General features: G+C 42.9%; 1 protein-coding gene across 5 annotated transcripts in view; it reads left to right on the forward strand.

Moving 5' to 3' along the window:
* NEDD4L (neural precursor cell expressed, developmentally down-regulated 4-like, E3 ubiquitin protein ligase) overlaps positions 1 to 18983 on the forward strand; it is a 272916-nt gene that overhangs the window by 208183 nt on the left and 45750 nt on the right. For 2 of the 5 annotated variants that reach the window (XM_006837523.1, XM_006837519.1), the window contains 6 exons: positions 2840 to 2972; positions 4157 to 4333; positions 6990 to 7064; positions 16665 to 16796; positions 17308 to 17427; positions 18520 to 18717. In XM_006837523.1, coding sequence (XP_006837586.1) covers positions 2840 to 2972; positions 4157 to 4333; positions 6990 to 7064; positions 16665 to 16796; positions 17308 to 17427; positions 18520 to 18717 — 835 coding nt within the window. Of the gene's footprint in view, positions 1 to 2839; positions 2973 to 4156; positions 4334 to 6989; positions 7065 to 8907; positions 8968 to 16664; positions 16797 to 17307; positions 17428 to 18519; positions 18718 to 18983 lie in introns of all 5 variants that reach the window. The other 3 variants (XM_006837521.1, XM_006837520.1, XM_006837522.1) reach the window with 3 other exon arrangements.

The following is an 18983-nucleotide window of genomic DNA, read 5'->3' on the forward strand; positions in this document are numbered from 1 at the left end:
CCCAACGAGATGGATCAGCCAGGTGGCATCACTGATGGCGTCAAGTGTGACAGCGGTAGTGAGGTTGGCCCAGGGTCGGATATTTGTTTCGTTCTGCTGTGCATGGGGTTGCTACGAGTCGGTTCTGACTCAATGGCACCTGACAACAACAACAACAACAGGCTTCTTCCATGGAGATAACAGCCAAGAAAACCCAATGGGACAGTTCCACTCTGTCTCATGGGGTTGCAATGAGTCAGAATCAGCCTGGTGATGTGTAACGATGTCAACTTCTAGTTATTTGGGCTTGTTGAATAAGGAAGATTGACATGTGATTTTGAACATTCTGTTGTATAAAATCCATTATAGAGTAAAGGAGTTCTGTGAATTTTTGAAAAAGATGAGCTACAGATTCAGTGACATTAAAACCTTGCTCTTCTCCATCATTCACAAGCTGTGGTTACGACTCAAGTGTGTGTTAAGTGCCTCATGTAGACCAGGAGCAGTAGACAGTCAGTGTTGATAGACTAAAACCACAACTGACATTTTAAATAAAGATTTAAAATTTTGATAAAACCTTTTGGATATAAAATGTTTTCAAGTGAGATCAATCATTATAAAATGAAATTGCTTTCATCCTTGAGAAAAGTCTTAAGAGGAGAGCTAAAAGCCTTCTTAGACACTACTGAAATATTTCATGTATTTTGTTACTGTCTTCTGACCGTTTTCCTTCCCAGTGTTTTTCGGTCCTGCAGGACGTTCTGATGACTTTCAGCAATCATTTTGTGCTTGAGAATCCAATGCCATGTCAGGAGGGCTATAGCAGCATATCATCACAAATATACTCTTATTTCTTTAACAGTCCCAGCAAAGGGTCATGTGTAATCATTCGGTTTTTCTGGTTTCATTAGAACACTTGTCTCCCTTGATTTTAATTGTTTTCTCTGTGGTCATAATTATGTCAGTTGTTCCTAAGATGTTTGTATTTGTTTAATGTGCTGTTTTAGTCTAGTTGTGTAACCTACTATAACAATAAACTATGTATAACATTTCTTTCTATTTGAGTGCAGAAGCTTGTATGTTGTTGTTAGGTGCCATCAAGTCGGTATAACAGAACAGAACATTTCCCAGCCTTGTGCCTCACAATCATTGCTATATTTGAGCCCATTGCTGCTGCCACTGTGCCGATCCATGTCGCTGAGGGTCTTCCTCTTTCTCTCTGACCCTCCTCCACCCTATCAAACATGATCTCCTTCTCCAGGACTGGTCCCTCCTGACTATAGGTCCAAAGTATGAGAGACGAAGTCTGGCCACCCTGACTTGCAGAGAGCATTCTGTCTGTACGTCTTCCAACACAGATTGGTTTGGTCTTTTGGCAGTCCATGGTACTTTTAATATTCTCCTCCAGCACCATAACTCAAATGCATCAATCCTTCTACGAACTTCCTTATTCCAACTTTCTCATGCATACGAGGTTATTGAAAATACCCTGGCTTGTATAGTGTGTTGCAAATACAATCAAACTGCATTCATTCAGAATGTAACAATGATGAGTTATGATTTAAATTTGGATTAAACAGAAATTAACCTTCATACTATGCACTTTCCCCATAAAATTAATACTTCAATTGTCTTGGAAAGTAGCATTAAAGAGTCTACTTTATTTTCCAACAGTAATGCTGGTTGTAAAAGCTTCATTTTGACAAGGGCACAGCAGGCTCTTCTATTTGGATGTGGTATCTTCAAATTCGTTAGAAGGCTCTTCTATTTGGATGTGGTATATTCAAATTCGTTCAAAGAAGGTAGTACAGATTTTGGTTAATACCCCCTTATTCTAATTTGTCTGAGATAATAAGGTATTCAAATAGTTTGGGATACGGCTGCATCATTTTTAGTAATGGAACATGGACTCTTACTGAAAGATTCTATGGGTGTTTTCTCCGAAAACTTCTACTCTAAAAGCCTCCAGCTAGTATTTCTCCCAAAGAATGGTTTCCTGTAATTTATTTTAAAATAATTTTCAGGACTGAGTGGATGTTTTCAGATTCTGAACCAGAAAGTTTTATGACCCAAAAAAAAGGATATGAAGTTGGCATGCTCTTCAAATCCCAGCTGATTGGGGAAGTTACTGCCTGTTGTTTACCTGAATTTTTTAAAGTAGGTTGAGAGCAAACACAGTGTCATGATTCTGGTATTTGGTCAAAATGAAATCCAGAGCAGGTGAAAAAATTCTATTGGGTCAGGAGCCCTTCCCTCCATATCCCAACATTGAAAGTGACCATATCTCAACATTGAATTGTCAATGACCAAAAGTAGTGGCCCTGTCATTGCTAGACCCCTGGAGGGACCACAGGTGTGTAAGTGTACCTGTCACCTCCCCAGTGACCTACCTCGCCACTGTGGCAGATTGACAGAGGATTGTGATTAGTGTTACATACTGAAAGTCATTAGGAAATGTGGGCATGAAAGAGCCTCAAAATATTGTGAGTGGTGCTTTTCAAAACTGCATTTATTTGATGGACATGCCATCCTTTTAGGATGTGTGCATTTCATAGGGTGTCATTTACTGGTGCAGACAAAAAACAACTTGGCTGCTAATCACAAGGTTGGAGGTTCAAGTCCACCTGTAGGCACCTTGAAAGACAAGTGTAGCCATTGATTTTTGAAAAAGTAGCCATTGAAAACCCTGTGGAGCACAGCCCTACCTGTTACACACATTGGGTCATCACGAGCCAGATTTGACTTGACAACAACTGTTTGCTGTTAGCTTCTTAGTGAGAATTTATCATTACTACAGGAGGACAGTCTTTCAATGTCTTTTCTCTTCTTCTTGATTCCCTCTCACCCCGGCATCACCCAGGGATGTTTCTTCTGAGTCTGACAACAACATCCGGCAGATAAACCAGGAGGCTGCCCACCGGCGGTTTCGCTCCCGCCGTCATATCAGCGAGGACTTGGAGCCAGAGCCCCCAGAAGGCGGAGACACCCCTGAGGTTCGGAGTCCCTGAGCTACTGGACAAGTTGGCCAGGATGATTTTATATTGTCATTTCTTTTCCCTGGAAGCCTTGCTTAGAAAGAAAAGAACATGTTCTCCAGCTAATTGACTTCCGTCTGGATATTAATTAATTTAGAAAGTGCTTGAACAAACCACATTGGACAAAGACATGTGTCTCTTTGTCACTGTAAAAGGGAATAGCATTATTTTTAGTAGAGAAACTGTCAAAATCTAAAGATACGTTCACTTCCTGTTTTTCTCCAGGGTCTACCATATCTCATTATTTGGCAACATGTTTATCATGTTTGAGCAATTGAGTGAGCTTTGTCACTTGTTTGGGTCTCAAATACCAGTTTTTACTATGGGGTTGTGACATCTTCAAAGAGATTTATTATCACAGAAATGCAAATTTGAGTAAATAAGAGATGTTTATAATTTTCCTTTCATTGTTTCTGGTACGTTATTGGAGGAGAAAAATTAAGAATTAAGCAATCAGCCCCAGTTAGAATTTTCACGCAACATTACCACCTTGTTTTCTTACTAGAATTCCACTCTTTATAGGCATTGTGTTAGCAAGCTGATCATTCACAAACTCTTCCTGTGACCACCAAACATGGAGAAGCAAAATTCATAATGCCACAATAAACTCACCAAAAGTTACTCTGTGCCAGCATTGAATCTTGGCTTCCAGCATCTGTGTTGTGTCTATTGTGCACTTTCAATCGAGCAAAAAATCCACGGAAATCATTTTTGCATTCCTGAGGATCATTTTTACTATATGCTTACCCGCTTGTATACATGTGAATCTTGCCCAAGGGTCTCCTAGCTCCCAGATAAATACGTTTCCTAGATATGCATATGACAACTTAGAATAACCTCGGTGAGATGGGACTATAGAAGGGTTTCTAGCACAGCCTTTGGGGCAACACTTCCTGGGTTCAAGTCCTGGACCTGCCACTTACTAGTTCTACGACCTTGGGCAGTGAACTCCTAGGTCCTCTGCAAATTGGGATAGTAGTCATATCTTCCTCAGGGTTACTGTGAAGATTACGTGCGTTGTAATGAGTGCTGAATACATGTTAATTATAGTTTTATAAGGGTCATAGTTGTTATAATTTTTTCAGGGTGGGGGGCTGCTAATCCCCAGTTCTAGTATTTACCAATGTCTTATTCCTTGAAAGCCGTGGGAGACCATTTCGGAAGAAGTGAATCTCACTGGGGACTCGCTCAGTCTGGCCCTGCCACCCCCACCGGCTTCCCCTGTGTCCCGGACGAGCCCTCAAGAGCTGTCAGAAGAACTCACCAGAAGGCTTCAGGTCACTCCAGATTCCAATGGGGAACAATTCAGCTCTTTGATTGTAAGTTATGATCTGGTTTGATCAAGAAAGTCAAGCAAATAATTTGTCATTATGTTGTTGCTTTAATGACCAAGGGTCTTCTGACCTCCCAGAAACTCTGCCACCTCGTTTCCTGGGAGACATAGGACCATACTAAAATCCACCCAGGCAGCTGAGAAGCTTTGTTGATTTGTAAAGAATTTTCAGGAATAAGAGTCTATATGTTTTGTAATTATCAGCTTGATCTTGGTAGAATTCTTATTTTTCCCAGCCGGAAGCTCTTTAAAATAGTACATTTTCATCATGTTGTTGTTAAGTACCATGGAGTCAGTTCCGACTCATAGTGACCCTGCACAGGGTTTCTGACCTGCACAGGGTTTCTGAGGCTGTAAATCTTTACGGGAGCAGAACGCCTTATGTTTCTCCCGCGGAACAGCTGGTAGTTTCGAACTGCTGACCTTGCGGTTCGCAGCCCGATTTGTAACCACTACAAATTTTATTTTATTTTATTTTACACTAAAACTCGGGATCCTCCTAATTAGTCCCCTAAAAGTGTCTTACCTGTGGTGATGTAGGATCAGCATTGGACTACTAACCACAAGGTCAACAGTTCAAACCCACTAAGTGTTCTTTGGATGGAAACCCTATACAGGGTCACTGTGAGTCAGAACCAACTCAGCACCATCTAACACCAGTCTTACCCTGCATGCTTGATCATTCCCAGTTCACAGTTAAAGGCAGGGTTTGGAAGTGACCTGGCTATCCTTAGAATGGGAGATAAAAGACGTCTTAAGTCCCCAAGTACAAATCCCTAAGAATAGTTGTAACCAGTAACACAGTCATCAAAGGGAGAATTTGAACTTGGGACCTCAGCCATCTGATAAAACTCCCTTGAGGAGCTTTAGGTGGGGGCCTGCCCCGATGAGAAGCAGGGAATCCACCATGAACACCTCAGTGCAGTGGCTCTATGGGGTTTGGTGTTTGCATAACTCTGCAGGGAAAGCCTATAGGAAATCCCTATGTGTGCCGAGAATCAAGAGCAAATGCAGACACAACATTTCTCGAATGATTACACTTAAAGCAGGACTGCAGTAAACGATGGTGGTCTTGCTGCTGACAGTGAGATCCTAGAGCAGCAGTCATGAATAGGATGTTTCGGTGGAAGGAAGCTTGTACACACTCAGACAGAATGGTTACCCCTCCAGCGATGGGGTGTGTGTTTAAAAAGACAACATTGGCCCATCTGCATGAGTTGCAGTGATTACTCAGATCATGTTGGGTTTATATTAAAATTCTATGAACGTTTTTCAGAAAAAGTAACACTGTTGAGATTAATTTTAGTTCTAAAAGGACAAGGTGGGAAAAAGAGGTGGCATGTATGGGCTATTTGAATTGGTGAGCCTGTTGCTATGGGAACAACATAAGCAAGCAATGGAGCTTTATATTTAAAAACCTTTCTAGAAAAGAAAAGGACCACAGAAACCTTAGCAATCAATTGTACATCTTTAGGCTACCAAGTGAGAAAAAAAATCAATCTTTTCGATATGAATATTAAGCCAACATTTCTAGTTGAATATTGATTTCTAGCTATTCATGTAGGGAGTGCTGTGGCTCTGCAGGATAAGCACTGGACTGCAGACCACGACAAGGTTGGCAGTTTGAGCCCACCAGCCTTTTTATGGGAGAAAGATGATAACTTTCTGCTCCAATAAAAATTTACAGCCTCGGAGACACTTGACAGGGTTGCTATGAGTTGGAACCAACTCTCTGGCACTTTACAACAAAAATATATTATTTATATAGGGGACTCCTGCATATAATTATTCTCAATGCATGAAATATCCTTAAGACCCAAGTGCAATGTTTTATTATTTAAAGAATATTTTCTTCACATCTGGGAACACTGTTAAATAAGAGTAATGAGGAGGCAGAAAAACACAGGACTTTTCTCTTATTGAGATTATCAAGTTCACTGTGTATTCAAAGACAGTAGTATGAACTTGTACTAAGGAATGAGTCCTTCATTTACCCATTGTGGAAAGGCATGGAAACAGTCCCAGCCCCTATTCCCACGGCGTGACCTCAGCCATATTGTAGAATTACAGTGACCTGTTGAGTCTCCTTTTGTGTCTTGGCCTCCTTTCATTTTTCCCATTACTTCTCATTTGTTGTTGTTAAGTGCCGTTGAGTTGGTTCCAACCCATAGCAATCCTGTATAGGGTTTCCGAGGAGCGGCTGGTGAGCTTGAACTGCCGACCTTGCAGTTCAAACAGAACTTGCAGTCCAGCACATTAACCCACAGCGCCACACCAGGACTCCCAAACTAGATGGAGAGTTGTCGGGGTGCTCTTGTTTCACCCCATTGTGGGGAGGGTGGAGTTGGTTACAAGAGCAGAAAACCTCATCTTTCTCTTGCGAAGCAGCTGGTAGTTTTGAACTGCTGACATTGAGGATGGCAGTCCAATGAGTCTGCTCAAAACACAGCATTAAAATAAAAACAAGATCGCCTTCAGACAGGGTGGTGTCCTCCGCTCCTGAGAAGATGCCGAGTTCCCTCGTCCACCTCTGACTCTGGGAGGGCTGGGAGGAGGCTGAAGGGGGAGATGCTTTTCAGAGCAGTGAAGCTTGTTTCTCTCAAGACTTGGTCCTGATGCTTCCTGTCCTTTCTTCCTTCCAGCAAAGAGAACCCTCCTCAAGACTGAGGTCCTGCAGCGTCACAGATGCGGTGGCCGAACAGGCGCATCTGCCACCGGTAACCCTTGCTCATTTTCAATCAGCACTTGGCTTTTTCAGCTTTTCCTTGAAATCACTTGCGCTGCTGATGAAGAGTTTTTCCTGTGTAAATCCATTTAATGTATACACAAGGCATTTTAAACTTGGCTGGAAAATTGCCCATGACAGTGGATATCCAAGACAAAGAGTTGGTATGGCCACCCATGTCTCTAAACATTTTTGCTAAAAAGTAAAAACGTTTATCACTTTAGTTTTTCTCCCAAATTCATACCAATTCTGATGTGCTCATTTGATAGAAAGAATATGTTAGGAGTCTCCCCACCATCTCCTCCACTTCTTTTTATAAACGTCATTTAGTCTCCAAAGCTGTGCTCTAGTGAGCTGTGTGTGGAGAACGTACAGAATCCCTTTAAACAGGAAGAACTCTTCGGGGCTGGCAGCCAAATATTCCTTGTCTTTTATCAATGGCCTGAACTCTCAACCACACAAAACCTCAGCTGCACTTTCTTAAAAGGCAACTCTACATACCAACAGTTGGCTCTAATGTGCTCACACACCTACAGTTTCATTAATGATCAGCAAATAGGGAAGTGTTAAAGGGTTATCAACAAGACATATATGAGGGGCCTTCAGAGTTTGTTGAAAAATTCCATTATCTTTCATTCCATTTTCCCATGAACTTTAGAAGGCCCCTTGCATGTCAGTAAATCCTCCCAATTGGGAAGCAGACCAGAGCTGCCTTGGGATGATATTTGACATACACATTAACAATAAGGACTCATAATGTTTATGGGTACTTCATTTAAAGGTGAAAATATTACATGGTTTTAACATATTCTTCAATGTGGTATTTGACCTTGACCAGTCTCTTTTATTAGCTGCAAATCCTTGATCATTTTTAGTACCAATACTTTTATTATATATCAATTTGAAAAAAAGAATAAAGAGTTCATTTATGGGTTTTGAAACAAATCAGTGTCTTCCCAATTGTGTGCATTGTTGTTCTCTTTTCAAAGGCTATTTCTGCTTAGGGTTTAGTTTCTTAAGTGTAAAGACTGAGTCAATGTGTGTACTACTGAATAAAGTCACCAAAATAGATTAAATTATGGTTTGAACCCAATGGGCTGGACAAGAGCGGCCTTTCTGGGATGGTCAGTGCACATAGCCTGAAAGCCCAACAATCCGCTGTGCTGAATTGGAACTGAATGATTTCTGTGATTTCCCTGATGAATCACTGACATTTTCCTTTTCAAAATCAATGTCAATTTCACATGCAACTTTTCCTGGAAACCCATGATTCCTTTGCTTTGCACTCTATCACCCTGCCCACTCACTGATCACCCGTGGTTTCTTAATGTGAATCTTGAGTTTGGCAGATTTAGGAATCTGCCAATTATGCAGTAAGATCCATGGGTGGCACAAACGGTGTGTGCTTACCACTCACCTAAAGGTTGGCAATCTGCTTCTGTAGCGAAAAACCCACGAAGCCCTATAGAGCAGTTCTACTCTGTAACCCGTGGGGTTGCTACACAAGTCAGAATCAACTCAGCAGCAGCAGGCTTGGTTTTGACTTTTAAATTATTAATGGGGACAAAACCCCTGTAGATTTATTATTTTTTGTAAAGGCATCTCAGTTTATTGAGGTGGTGATTTCTTGTTTACTTGAGCCACCTCTGGGTGGGCAGGGCAAGGACAGTCCTCCGTTCTGGTCATCAGTGACTGTTTAGATGGGATGGATTTGACAGGTTGTGATCTTTTGCCACCTGCCTTGCTGTATGCCAATGACACTGATTCCTGATTTCACTAAGCAATTGGTCATCTCCCTCTGTGCACTTCATTGATATAAATTATCATTTTAACAGCCCAGTGCCCCCACTAGGAGAACGCGGTCATCTACTGTCACAGGTGGTGAGCAGTCCACGGTAATGATACTTTATCAGATGTTAATGGCAGAACTCGGCAGGTTGGCGTATATATTTTGTATAATGGTGGCTTGACCTTTTATTTGGCTTTGTAATAAGATCAGCTTCTTGGTACTACAAAGCTTCATGAATTTTATTTTACTCACGTGAGAATGGTGCAGGACCCGACAGTGGTCCGTTCTGTTGTCTGTAGAGTTACCATGAATCAGAACCACCTCTGGCACCTAACAACACAACATCCTCACACCATTCAAAGGTACTGGGTAAAACAGAACCCTTTTTCGTCCCATGTAGTTTCGTTAGAGACATTGACAAATTGTAAATGTTATAAATATGACTACTTAGAATTTACTTTTGCCTTTTAGTGTCTTTACTCCTGGCAAGCTTTGCCTGTTGTTAGAATGCTTTGTTGAGAAATGCTTTGTTGAGATACTTGGTTGAGAAATAATCAGGAAAGCCACTGGAGTAGCATATGATTGTACACGTGTACCATCCTTGTGTGTTCTTCCACTTTTGACATTCAGGGCTTGACTTGCTGTATCATCACCAGGAACCACGGGACCTTCCTTAGCCAATAGGGGCTCTGCTCTGGAATAAGCACATGTTCTTGTGAGCCCTCAGTAAGGGAGAAGTATAATTAACTTTAGTCTAGTGGGGAAGTACAGTGTGTCTCTAAGCCATTATTCATTATTTTAAATCATGTATAATGTTCATGTTTGTAAATTACTTAGACTAACTCTTTTGGGTTTTGGTTTTAATCGTAAGCTGGGTGAAATTTTCCAGAGCAAATTAATTTTTTCCATTCACTCACTGATCCACATTTTGTTTCATGACATTAGGTATGATGACCTCATTGTAACAGCACTCTTTCCCACTTCCTCCCTGGTTCCCCATTTCCAGTAATCTTGGTTTCCTGCCCCTTCCTGCCTTCTGAGTTGTTGTTTTTTTTTGAGCAAACACTGCCCTGTTGGCCTCCTTTGGTTGATTGCGGAACTTCATGGGTGTTGTTACTCACTTTTTAGATCTATCTGTTGTCAGCTGAAAGATGATCCCCTGGGATGGGTTCAGTTCCAGTCTCATAGTGTGTCTGAGGGTCACAGTCCTGGGGGTCCTGCCAGCCTCTATAAGACCAGTAAGTCTGGTCTTTTTCATGACTTTGACTTGTGTTTTAATTATTTTCCTTTTTCGCCTTCTCTGTCCAAGACTGTGTATTGGAAATCCCAAAAAGAGCAGTCAGTAGAGGTAGCTGGTCACCATCTAGTTCTTCTGGTCTCCAGGTAGTAGAGGCTGTGGGTCCTGTGGTCCAATAGTCCTAAAACTATTTGTTTTAATTAATTATTTTCCTATTTAACCCTAAAGACAACCTCACTTAGTTTGTTTGGCCCTGCTAGAGCTATTTGAAGACTTTCCTTATTGTGCCACCTCTGTTGTTTGCGTTATAGCTACTTATTAACCTGTGACTAACTTCAACTGTTGGCAGTCCCCGGCTTACAAATAGATCCATTCCTAAGTGTGTCTGTAAGTTGAATTTGTAGGTAAGCTGGAATAACAGGTTCATAAAGCTTTTACTTAGTTTGACTTTAGTGCAGGCAAGGAGACTTGGTGCTGTGGGTTAAGTGGTAAGCTGCTAACTGAAGGGTTGGCATTTTGAACCTACAAGTCACTCTATAGGGGAACCATGAGGCAGTCCACTCCATAAAGATTAACAGCCTCAGAAAACTTATGGAACCATTCTACTCCGCCCAGTAGGGGAGTGATGCGTTGCCATTGACTCCACCACAGTTGGTTAGTACAAACAAGGTGAAGGTGATTTTGATGAAAGAAGTTTTGTGAGTAATGGTTGGTTTATTTCTTTCAAAATGAGGGCACATTTACATAACATTCAAATCAAGAGTTTATGGTGCTGAAGGAAGAAATTCAACCTGCACTGAAGGGTTTTGGGGGGTGGGAGTGGAAAGTAAGGCTCTCCGAATTAATGGAATACATATTGAAATCTTTCAACAAACTGATGCAGCTTTGGAGGTGTCCACTCATCTATGCCAAGAAATTTGGAAGTCAGCTACCTGGCCAACTGATTGAAAGGGACTTTATTTGTGCCCATTTCAAAGAAAGGTAACCCAAAGAAATACAGAAATCATCAAGTAATATCACATGTAAGTAAACTTTTGCTGAAGAGCATTCAAAAACAGTTGCAGTCATACATAGACAGGAAGCTTCCAGAAATTCAAGCAGGATTCAGAAGAGGAAGTAGAACAAAATATTATTGCTGACATCAGATGGATCTTGGCTGAAAACAAACAATACCAGAAGGATGTTTACTTGTGCTTTATTGGCTAGCCATGGCATTGGCTGTGTTGGATCATAACAAACTATAGATACCATTGGGAAGAATGGGTATTCTAGAACCCTGAATTGTGCTGATGAGGAACCTGTACACGGACCAACAGGCAGTCTTATAACAGATCAAGAAAGATGTGTGCTAGGATTATATCCTTTCACCATACTTTAAATGTAATCTGTCTGCTGACCAAATAATCTGCAAAGCTGGATTATATGAACAAGAACATGGCATCGGGATTAGAGAAAGACTATTTAGCAGCAGATGAAATCCAGATGACACAATTTTGCTTGCTGGAAGCAAAGAGGACTTAAAATACTTACTGATGAAGGTCAAGACTACAGCCTTCGGTATGTGTTGCACCTCAATGTAGAGAAAACGAAAATCCTCACAACTGGAACAATAAATAGTATCATGGTAAGCATATGAAAGATTGAAGTTATCAAAGGCTTCATTTTGTTTGAATACACCATCAATGCTCACAGAAGCAACAGTCAAGAAATCAAAAGATGTGTTATTATATTTATTTATTTATTTATTTGCTGCAAACGACCTGTTTAAAGTGTTGAAGAGCAAAGATGTCAATTTGAGGACTAAGGTGAACCTGAGTTAAGCCATGGTATTTCCAGATGTCTCATATGCATGCCGGAGTTTGAAAATGAGGGAGACTAATGAAGAATCAATGCATTTGAATTATGATATTGGCGAAGAATATTGAAATTACCGTAGACTTCCAAAAGAACAAGGAAATCTGTCTTGGAAGAGGTCCAGTCAGAATGTTCCTTAGAAGCTTGGGTGGTGAGGTTGTCTCATGTACTTAAGACATGTCAGGAAGGACCAGTCCCTGGAGATGGACATCATGCTTGGCAAAGTGGAGGGCAGTGAAAAAGAGGAAGACCCCCAATGAGATGGATTGACAAAGTAGCCTCAACAATGGCCTCAAACATGACAATTGTGAGGCTGGTGCAGGACCAAGCAGTGTTTTGTTCTGTTGTGCATAGATAAGGTCACCATGAGTTGGAACCAACTTGAGGTCACCTAACAACCACAACAGCAAAGGAGGCAAATTATCTGTAAGTCAGGCATTCCTAACCCGGGGACTTCACTGTATTTTATACAATTGCTGAGTTTCTGTAGAATACTAGTGAGCAATTAAAGGAGTAATTGAGTTGTATTTTTCGTATTTAATGCTCAGTGTTGTGAAGAGGAGTGTGAATTTGCAGTCAGCAAAACTCAGCCCTGTTCAGGGTGTTAAGCTGCAGGGATGTATGTGAATGTTGTGAGTTGGATGAGATAGACTTGTTGTTGTTAAAGTGCCATCGAGTCAGTTCCGACCCATAGCAATCCTGTGTAGGGTTTCCAAGGAGCCGTTGGTCAGTTTGAACCACCAACCTTGCAGTTCAAACAGCTTTGCAGTCTAGCGCATTAACCCACAGCACCACACCAGGACTCAAGATAGCTTAGGATTCCAGAAGAATCCGAAGAATTCCAACGTAACCAACATATTTCCCACTGGGCACTAATATTTCCTATGGAAATAGTGGAGCTATGAGGCAGATCATGTTTTTGAAGTAATTTTAGTAGATTTCCTTGCTGATGTGCATCTTCTAGTGACCATCTGGGTTTGCAGTCTATTGATTTTGGAGCCTGCCTTCAGCATTGGAGTGTTGTCATAGCTGATGTCATTAAAAGATAGGATGAGCTGAGCGCTAGATTCCATCGTGAGTGCTACCCAACAGAACATCGAGGTCCAGCTGAAGATGACCCTCTCCTGGATTTTAATTAATTCTGCCTGGATTCCCACCCTAATTAGTGAGTTTAAAACATGGCTACAGTTTGGTGTTTCATACTTAAAGACTGGGCAGTTGGAATTCCTAAAGGTTTTCCTTCCTCTCTGGCTCTGCTACGTGTTACCTGGGGTCTTTTGGATGCCATAAGCAGAGTGACTTCATGGCTGCCTAGGACATTTAGTTAGGTTGTAAGGAATATCCTCTGCTCCTCCCTCCACCCCACCGTCCCTCTCTTCATGTTCTCTTTTCCAGTTCTTGATCTCCACTCCACCCAACGCCCAGCTGGACCCTTCTCCCCTCACCGCCTCACACCTTCATCCTACGATGCTCTCCCTACACACATGTCAAGCTCCTTGTTTTAGTTTTTAGAAATGAGATCTTGCAACATGTGACCCCATTGTTTCATTTCAGGGCATGTTAGTAGTGACATGATATTCGTAAGGGGCACACACCATAATTTCCCTAGTTTTCTCACGTTGAAGTCCATCCCCCACCCCTGTCTCGGACACACATGCCCTGCCCTGCACTGTGAGCACCACACACATCACACTGCAGGACCTCTCCTGTCCACGTTAGCGCTTTCTTACCTGTTGTGTAGTGAGCAGACTATGTAGAATGGTATCGTATCTCACTGGCGGAACCACAGCCCTTTTCATGCACATTGGTGTCATTTCCCTGCAAGCTAAGAGTCCTCTTGTGACATATAAGGAAGAGACTCCTTTGGTTTTTGATGCATAAATTCTAAAAATATACCGAGGTGATAGGATGGCCGGATTGGAGCCCAGTATTGGAGAATCAGTGTCAGAGTAGCTGTCCTGTTTAAAACAAATTGAAATTTTAACCATTTGTGCATTGTTGAGTTGTTTGTTTTTATGACAGAACCTAGCGATACTCAAAAGGCTGTTTGGGAAATGGCAATATATTTCATCCATAGATGAAAAGCTGTGGAATGGTAAATGAAGCTTATTGGTAGTTAATGACTTGTCCCTTAAGGACTTGTTTTGTGAATAGTAGGTAACATGCACATACAAGGGCCAGTAGACGTCTGATTAGGGTCAGAACAGGACCACGTCTGCGGATCTGTCTGCAGAAGCCACGTCTTATGGGGGGGGGGGGGCGGGCTGGGTGTCAGGCTTTCTGTCACAAATAGATTCATCAGCACAGGTGTATTTCATGGCCATGCGCAGAAAAGACTGCAGAGAATCATTTTAATAACCATCTCACATAAATAGAACTCAATTATAAGCTGCCAGTTCTATAGAAGGCAGAATGAACATGCTTATCTAATTCCGTGTTCACTACTGCCCTCCTAATTTTTGCTTCATCCTGTTGCCTGTGACTCTGTGCAGAACACCTGGTCGCTGAACACTGGGCTGGAAGGTACACAGCGGCTGAATTCAGTGTTGTGGTTGTTCATGACACTCTCAACCAAGTTATTTTGGTTTATCTGCTGCCTCATAAATATCCTAACCAGGGATGCTGTAACTATAAAAATATCCTTAAGGATTCCAGAACAGAGCTTTCCCAAGGGCATATCTAATTGCCTTGTCCCCAGAATACCCAACAGAGAGGCAAGGAAGAACCAAATTCCACTTAGTATACCATTTAGCCCAAACACATACTTGATAGCATCCGCTTTGCCAAAAATACAAATTGACTACCATCTTAGTTTACTACTTCTGTTACTAACTTAGGTTAGTTCAGAAGGATAAATTTTGTTAAGTGCCCAGATAAAAAGTAGTCTGGGGAGATCAGGGCTTCAAATGGGTACATTCCAGTTCGATCCACTGCTGAGAATTTGCCTGTCCACCCCAGATACACATGACCTAATTGTAGCACAGGTGAGTCATGTGTATTATATGGGAATCACCTAGGGATCTCATCAGACTGTAGATGCTGATTCCAAATATTGCGGTTGATGTCTCAGCGGGAGGAGGAGCGACTGAAGAAGAACTTCATGTTCCTTACTGACTCACCTGTCTTTGATACTTAGGCCTGTTGATGTTTATTCTACTCTGCTGAACCTCCACACCTGGATCCAGGATGCTAGGTGGTCAGACTCATGGATGGCCTTTATGGGGCCTTCAGGACTTTACCTGGGAAAAATGTCTCTGAAAGAGTCGCTGCCGTTGAGCAGAATGTTTTCCTAAAATAACTTCGCCTCGGCTCACCTAGTAAACATGCTTTAGAACTAACTGCCGAGTCAGCCACCCAGTTCATTTTTCTTGGGAATGAGCTGCTAAGTCCACAATGTAGTCCTTGGTCCCCTGGCAGTGCTTGGGTTGTGCTAATTCAAGGCCCTGGGGGGTGGATCAGCCTTGTGACTGGGACCTCCTTTATCAAGGCACATGCTTAGTAGTGAACAAAAGAGATGGCATGTGGAGTGGGAGGAGTTGTGTTGAGAGTGACATCCTTAGTTCAGTATTCTGAAACCCATACCTGTTAACCATCTGGAGAATCAGGAGACCCTCGCTGGGGCAGCTAGTAGTCCAAAGACAGGTAGCTCCTTTTTGGAACCTCACATGAGAGGTTATTCCTGATACCTAGCGGCCTCATATTTCTTTCAAGTGCTCCCAGGAGTCTTGGCAGCCATGGTGCCTCTTCTTTCTGAGACACACCCCCCACCCGTCCACAGTAAGGGTCTTGTCTCAGCATTCTTACATCTAGATGTCCTGGGGCGGCATTGACCTCAGACATTCAGGCTCATTGCCTGCACATCACTGAGCTAACTTGTTTCTTTGATATGTCTCCATCCAGTCTATATTTCCCAGACTGCTCCTTACAAGATTACAGTTCCTCAACAATCCTTTCGTGGTCCAGTCTGGCATTTAAAAATAGGGCACTCTAACTGGACTTGTCTGTCCAATCCAGTCACTGCCTGTACTTCACTCTTTAGGGAAACAAACTCCGGATTGGTGTGATGGGGTGAATGAATACAGCCTCAGGATCAGCTCCCTAACGTCCGGGTGACATCCTGGCCATGGGAACGTGAGCTATCCTGGCTGTCCCTCCAGACTGTCTGCTGCCTCCGTATATGTGCAAACCTCCTAAGAAAAGGCTGTGTGCTGTCTGTCTCCCTGAGATCTCTAGTGAAAGACCCCTACACTGAAAGAAGAAACTGGCTAGAAATGCTAGCAGAGGGTCATCTTGGCAGCTATATCCAGGGAAAAATACGCAGCATATCCATCTGATAGATGGCTGACTTTCACCAATCTGGAATATCTTGAAAAGTCTGCATGGTTTGACAGCAAAGATTCACAACTAAAACAGTAGCTTTTTCTTTCTGATCCACCATAGCAACGACCCTTGTTATGCCACAGACCTCAGAGTCTTAGAACCAAGTTCTGTTAGAACATAGACCCCGCAGTGTGTGTGTGGGGGTTCATGTCACTGTAGACTTGAAGCCATCAGAAACCTCATGTTGTTTTTGCGGGATCCTCTCTCTGATTTCTGTTCCGTTGTAATTAACATGATGTAGACAAAGTATTGCTATGGTGTAGATGACTTGATTCAATGGATCGGAAGGCCAATGCATGCCATTAAATAATCACGATTTCTCACATAAACAGCCATCAGTGGCCTATGTGCACACCACGCCGGGTCTTCCTTCTGGCTGGGAAGAAAGGAAAGATGCTAAGGGACGCACGTACTATGTCAATCATAACAACCGAACCACAACGTGGACTCGCCCTATCATGCAGGTACGAAGACCACCATCCAACGTCACGCTGCAGGGGGTGGCAGCCAAAACGTCTGTGGCCTGCCTCCACGTTCCTCATGTTTATGTATCATTCTGAATGACCAGTACTCACAAAATAATGATGTATCACAAAAGGAAAATACTTGACATTATGCTTCCTATTTGCCTTGGGAAGAATGCAGTCCCCAAACCACTATATCCCTGGGTACATTTTTGAGACGTGGTGACATGAAAGATCCTTTCAGTGACGTGTACCTCCCCCTGCCCCCAGCCCCACACCCCACTTTTTTCTGAGGCTAGTTTTTATGCCAGGCCAGTGATTCATTTTCATTTCCCTTGAATGTGTTACCCCATCCTTTTCCCCACCATCATTATGTTTAATTATTTCCTCCCTGCTGTAAATAGGCCAGACCTTTTATTATTGCTGTGTGTGTTGTTGTTTGGGTTTGTGCTCCTAATCACACACAGGGAGATCCTGGTATGAAGCTAACTTGTGTTTGCCTCCAAAATAGCTCGCAGAAGATGGCGCATCCGGGTCAGCCACAAACAGTAACAGTCATCTCATCGAGCCTCAGATCCGCCGGCCTCGCAGTCTCAGTTCACCAACAGTGACTTTATCTGCCCCACTGGAGGTGAGAAGGCTCTCTCATCTAACTGGGCTTCCTTCTATCCTACATCCTTTCTTCTCTCTAACATGGACTTCCGTCTGGCAGCCACCGTGCTCCCTGATGAATTGTTATATCCATGGTGAGAGGTGGTCTTGTGCAGCTTCACGACATGCTCTTCTGTCCGCCCATTAACATGCCTGGACTCCTCACCTGATTCTCATGCTCATCTGCCTGAGCCCGTGGGGACTTGTGCTAGATGTGCGGGCCCTTCTTTTCAGGACTTTCCACCATTCTTGCGTTCACTCCTTTTTGCCTGTGACCTCGTTACAACGGTGTACAATACCAATGCTTACATTGAGTTTGAAAGCTTAGCTGTTGCTTTGATCATTTTGTTTCTTTCTTTCTTTCTTTCGACTGGAGGCTGTTCCATTGTCTGGGCATCCCTGTTTGGATGCAGATTTGCATCTTGGAGTCATCACTGCGCTCTGTTTCTGTTCTCTTCGCCCGCCTTTGTGTGTGTGTGTTGTTCTAGTGCTAGCTCTTAGCATCGTGGGTGTCAGAGAGCCAGGAGAGCCAACGCGTAAATGTTTGAAGTTCTAAAGTTGGCTGTGGATAAGAGACAGCTGTGGGTTTCTCCATGCCCTGGATTGAAGATGCTGAAAAGTGGAACTAGATAATGGCTCTTCAGACCATGCTGTGTCATGTAGAACAACTGTGATTTTAGGTGGTGATCTCTAGTCATCTCGGCTGTGCTTTTTGTGTCTAAAACTTGCCAACCCTTTTCCTCATTAGACTGTGAGCTCGTTAAGAGCAGGGGCAAGTTTCTCGCCACCGTCTGAACTGTCGACATTCACAGTGCTTAGTGGAGAAGCGTCTATTTATTACACACTGAGTAGCTACCAAAAGATGGTAGTTAAAAGTACTTAATATTACTTTGTGGTTAATTCATCAAATAAATGTAAAGTTAGGTTGCTTAAGACATAAATGAATGACAAGTTTTCTAGACTCTTCCCTTTGTCCATTTCCAAAGAGGAGTGTTCCACAAGACCCAGGGGCATTGTGATGCATCTGGAATAGTGTATGATAAAATGTCTAATGCTCCTTATTATTCCTTAGGGTGCCAAGGATTCACCCATACGTCGGGCTGTGAAAGATACCCTTTCCAACCCACAGTCCCCACAGCCATCACCTTACAACTCCCCCAAACCACAACACAGAGTCACACAGAGCTTCCTGCCACCTGGCTGGGAGATGAGGATAGCTCCAAACGGCCGGCCCTTCTTCATCGATCACAACACAAAGACGACAACTTGGGTAAGGCTGCTGCTCTCATCTCAGTGCCATTCCGATCCTGAGCGCCAGTATCCTGGCCTCTCTTCATTACCCAGCGTGCATCGTCTGGTAGAGAGATTTCACTGGCCCCAAGGGGTGTCTCCTCAGCCCGACTCTGGACCCTCCACATATGGGCTGGGGGAGCTTCTGGGTAATGTATGGGCACAGCCCTCTGGCAGCCTCTCTCATTGGTGCCAACTGGACTACTGTTTCTTCATAGCATCTCTAGAGCATGCTAGCTTTGACAA

The sequence above is a fragment of the Chrysochloris asiatica genome, unplaced genomic scaffold (genome assembly GCF_000296735.1).
Source record: "Chrysochloris asiatica unplaced genomic scaffold, ChrAsi1.0 scaffold00021, whole genome shotgun sequence".
In the NCBI taxonomy this organism is placed as follows: domain Eukaryota; kingdom Metazoa; phylum Chordata; class Mammalia; order Afrosoricida; family Chrysochloridae; genus Chrysochloris; species Chrysochloris asiatica.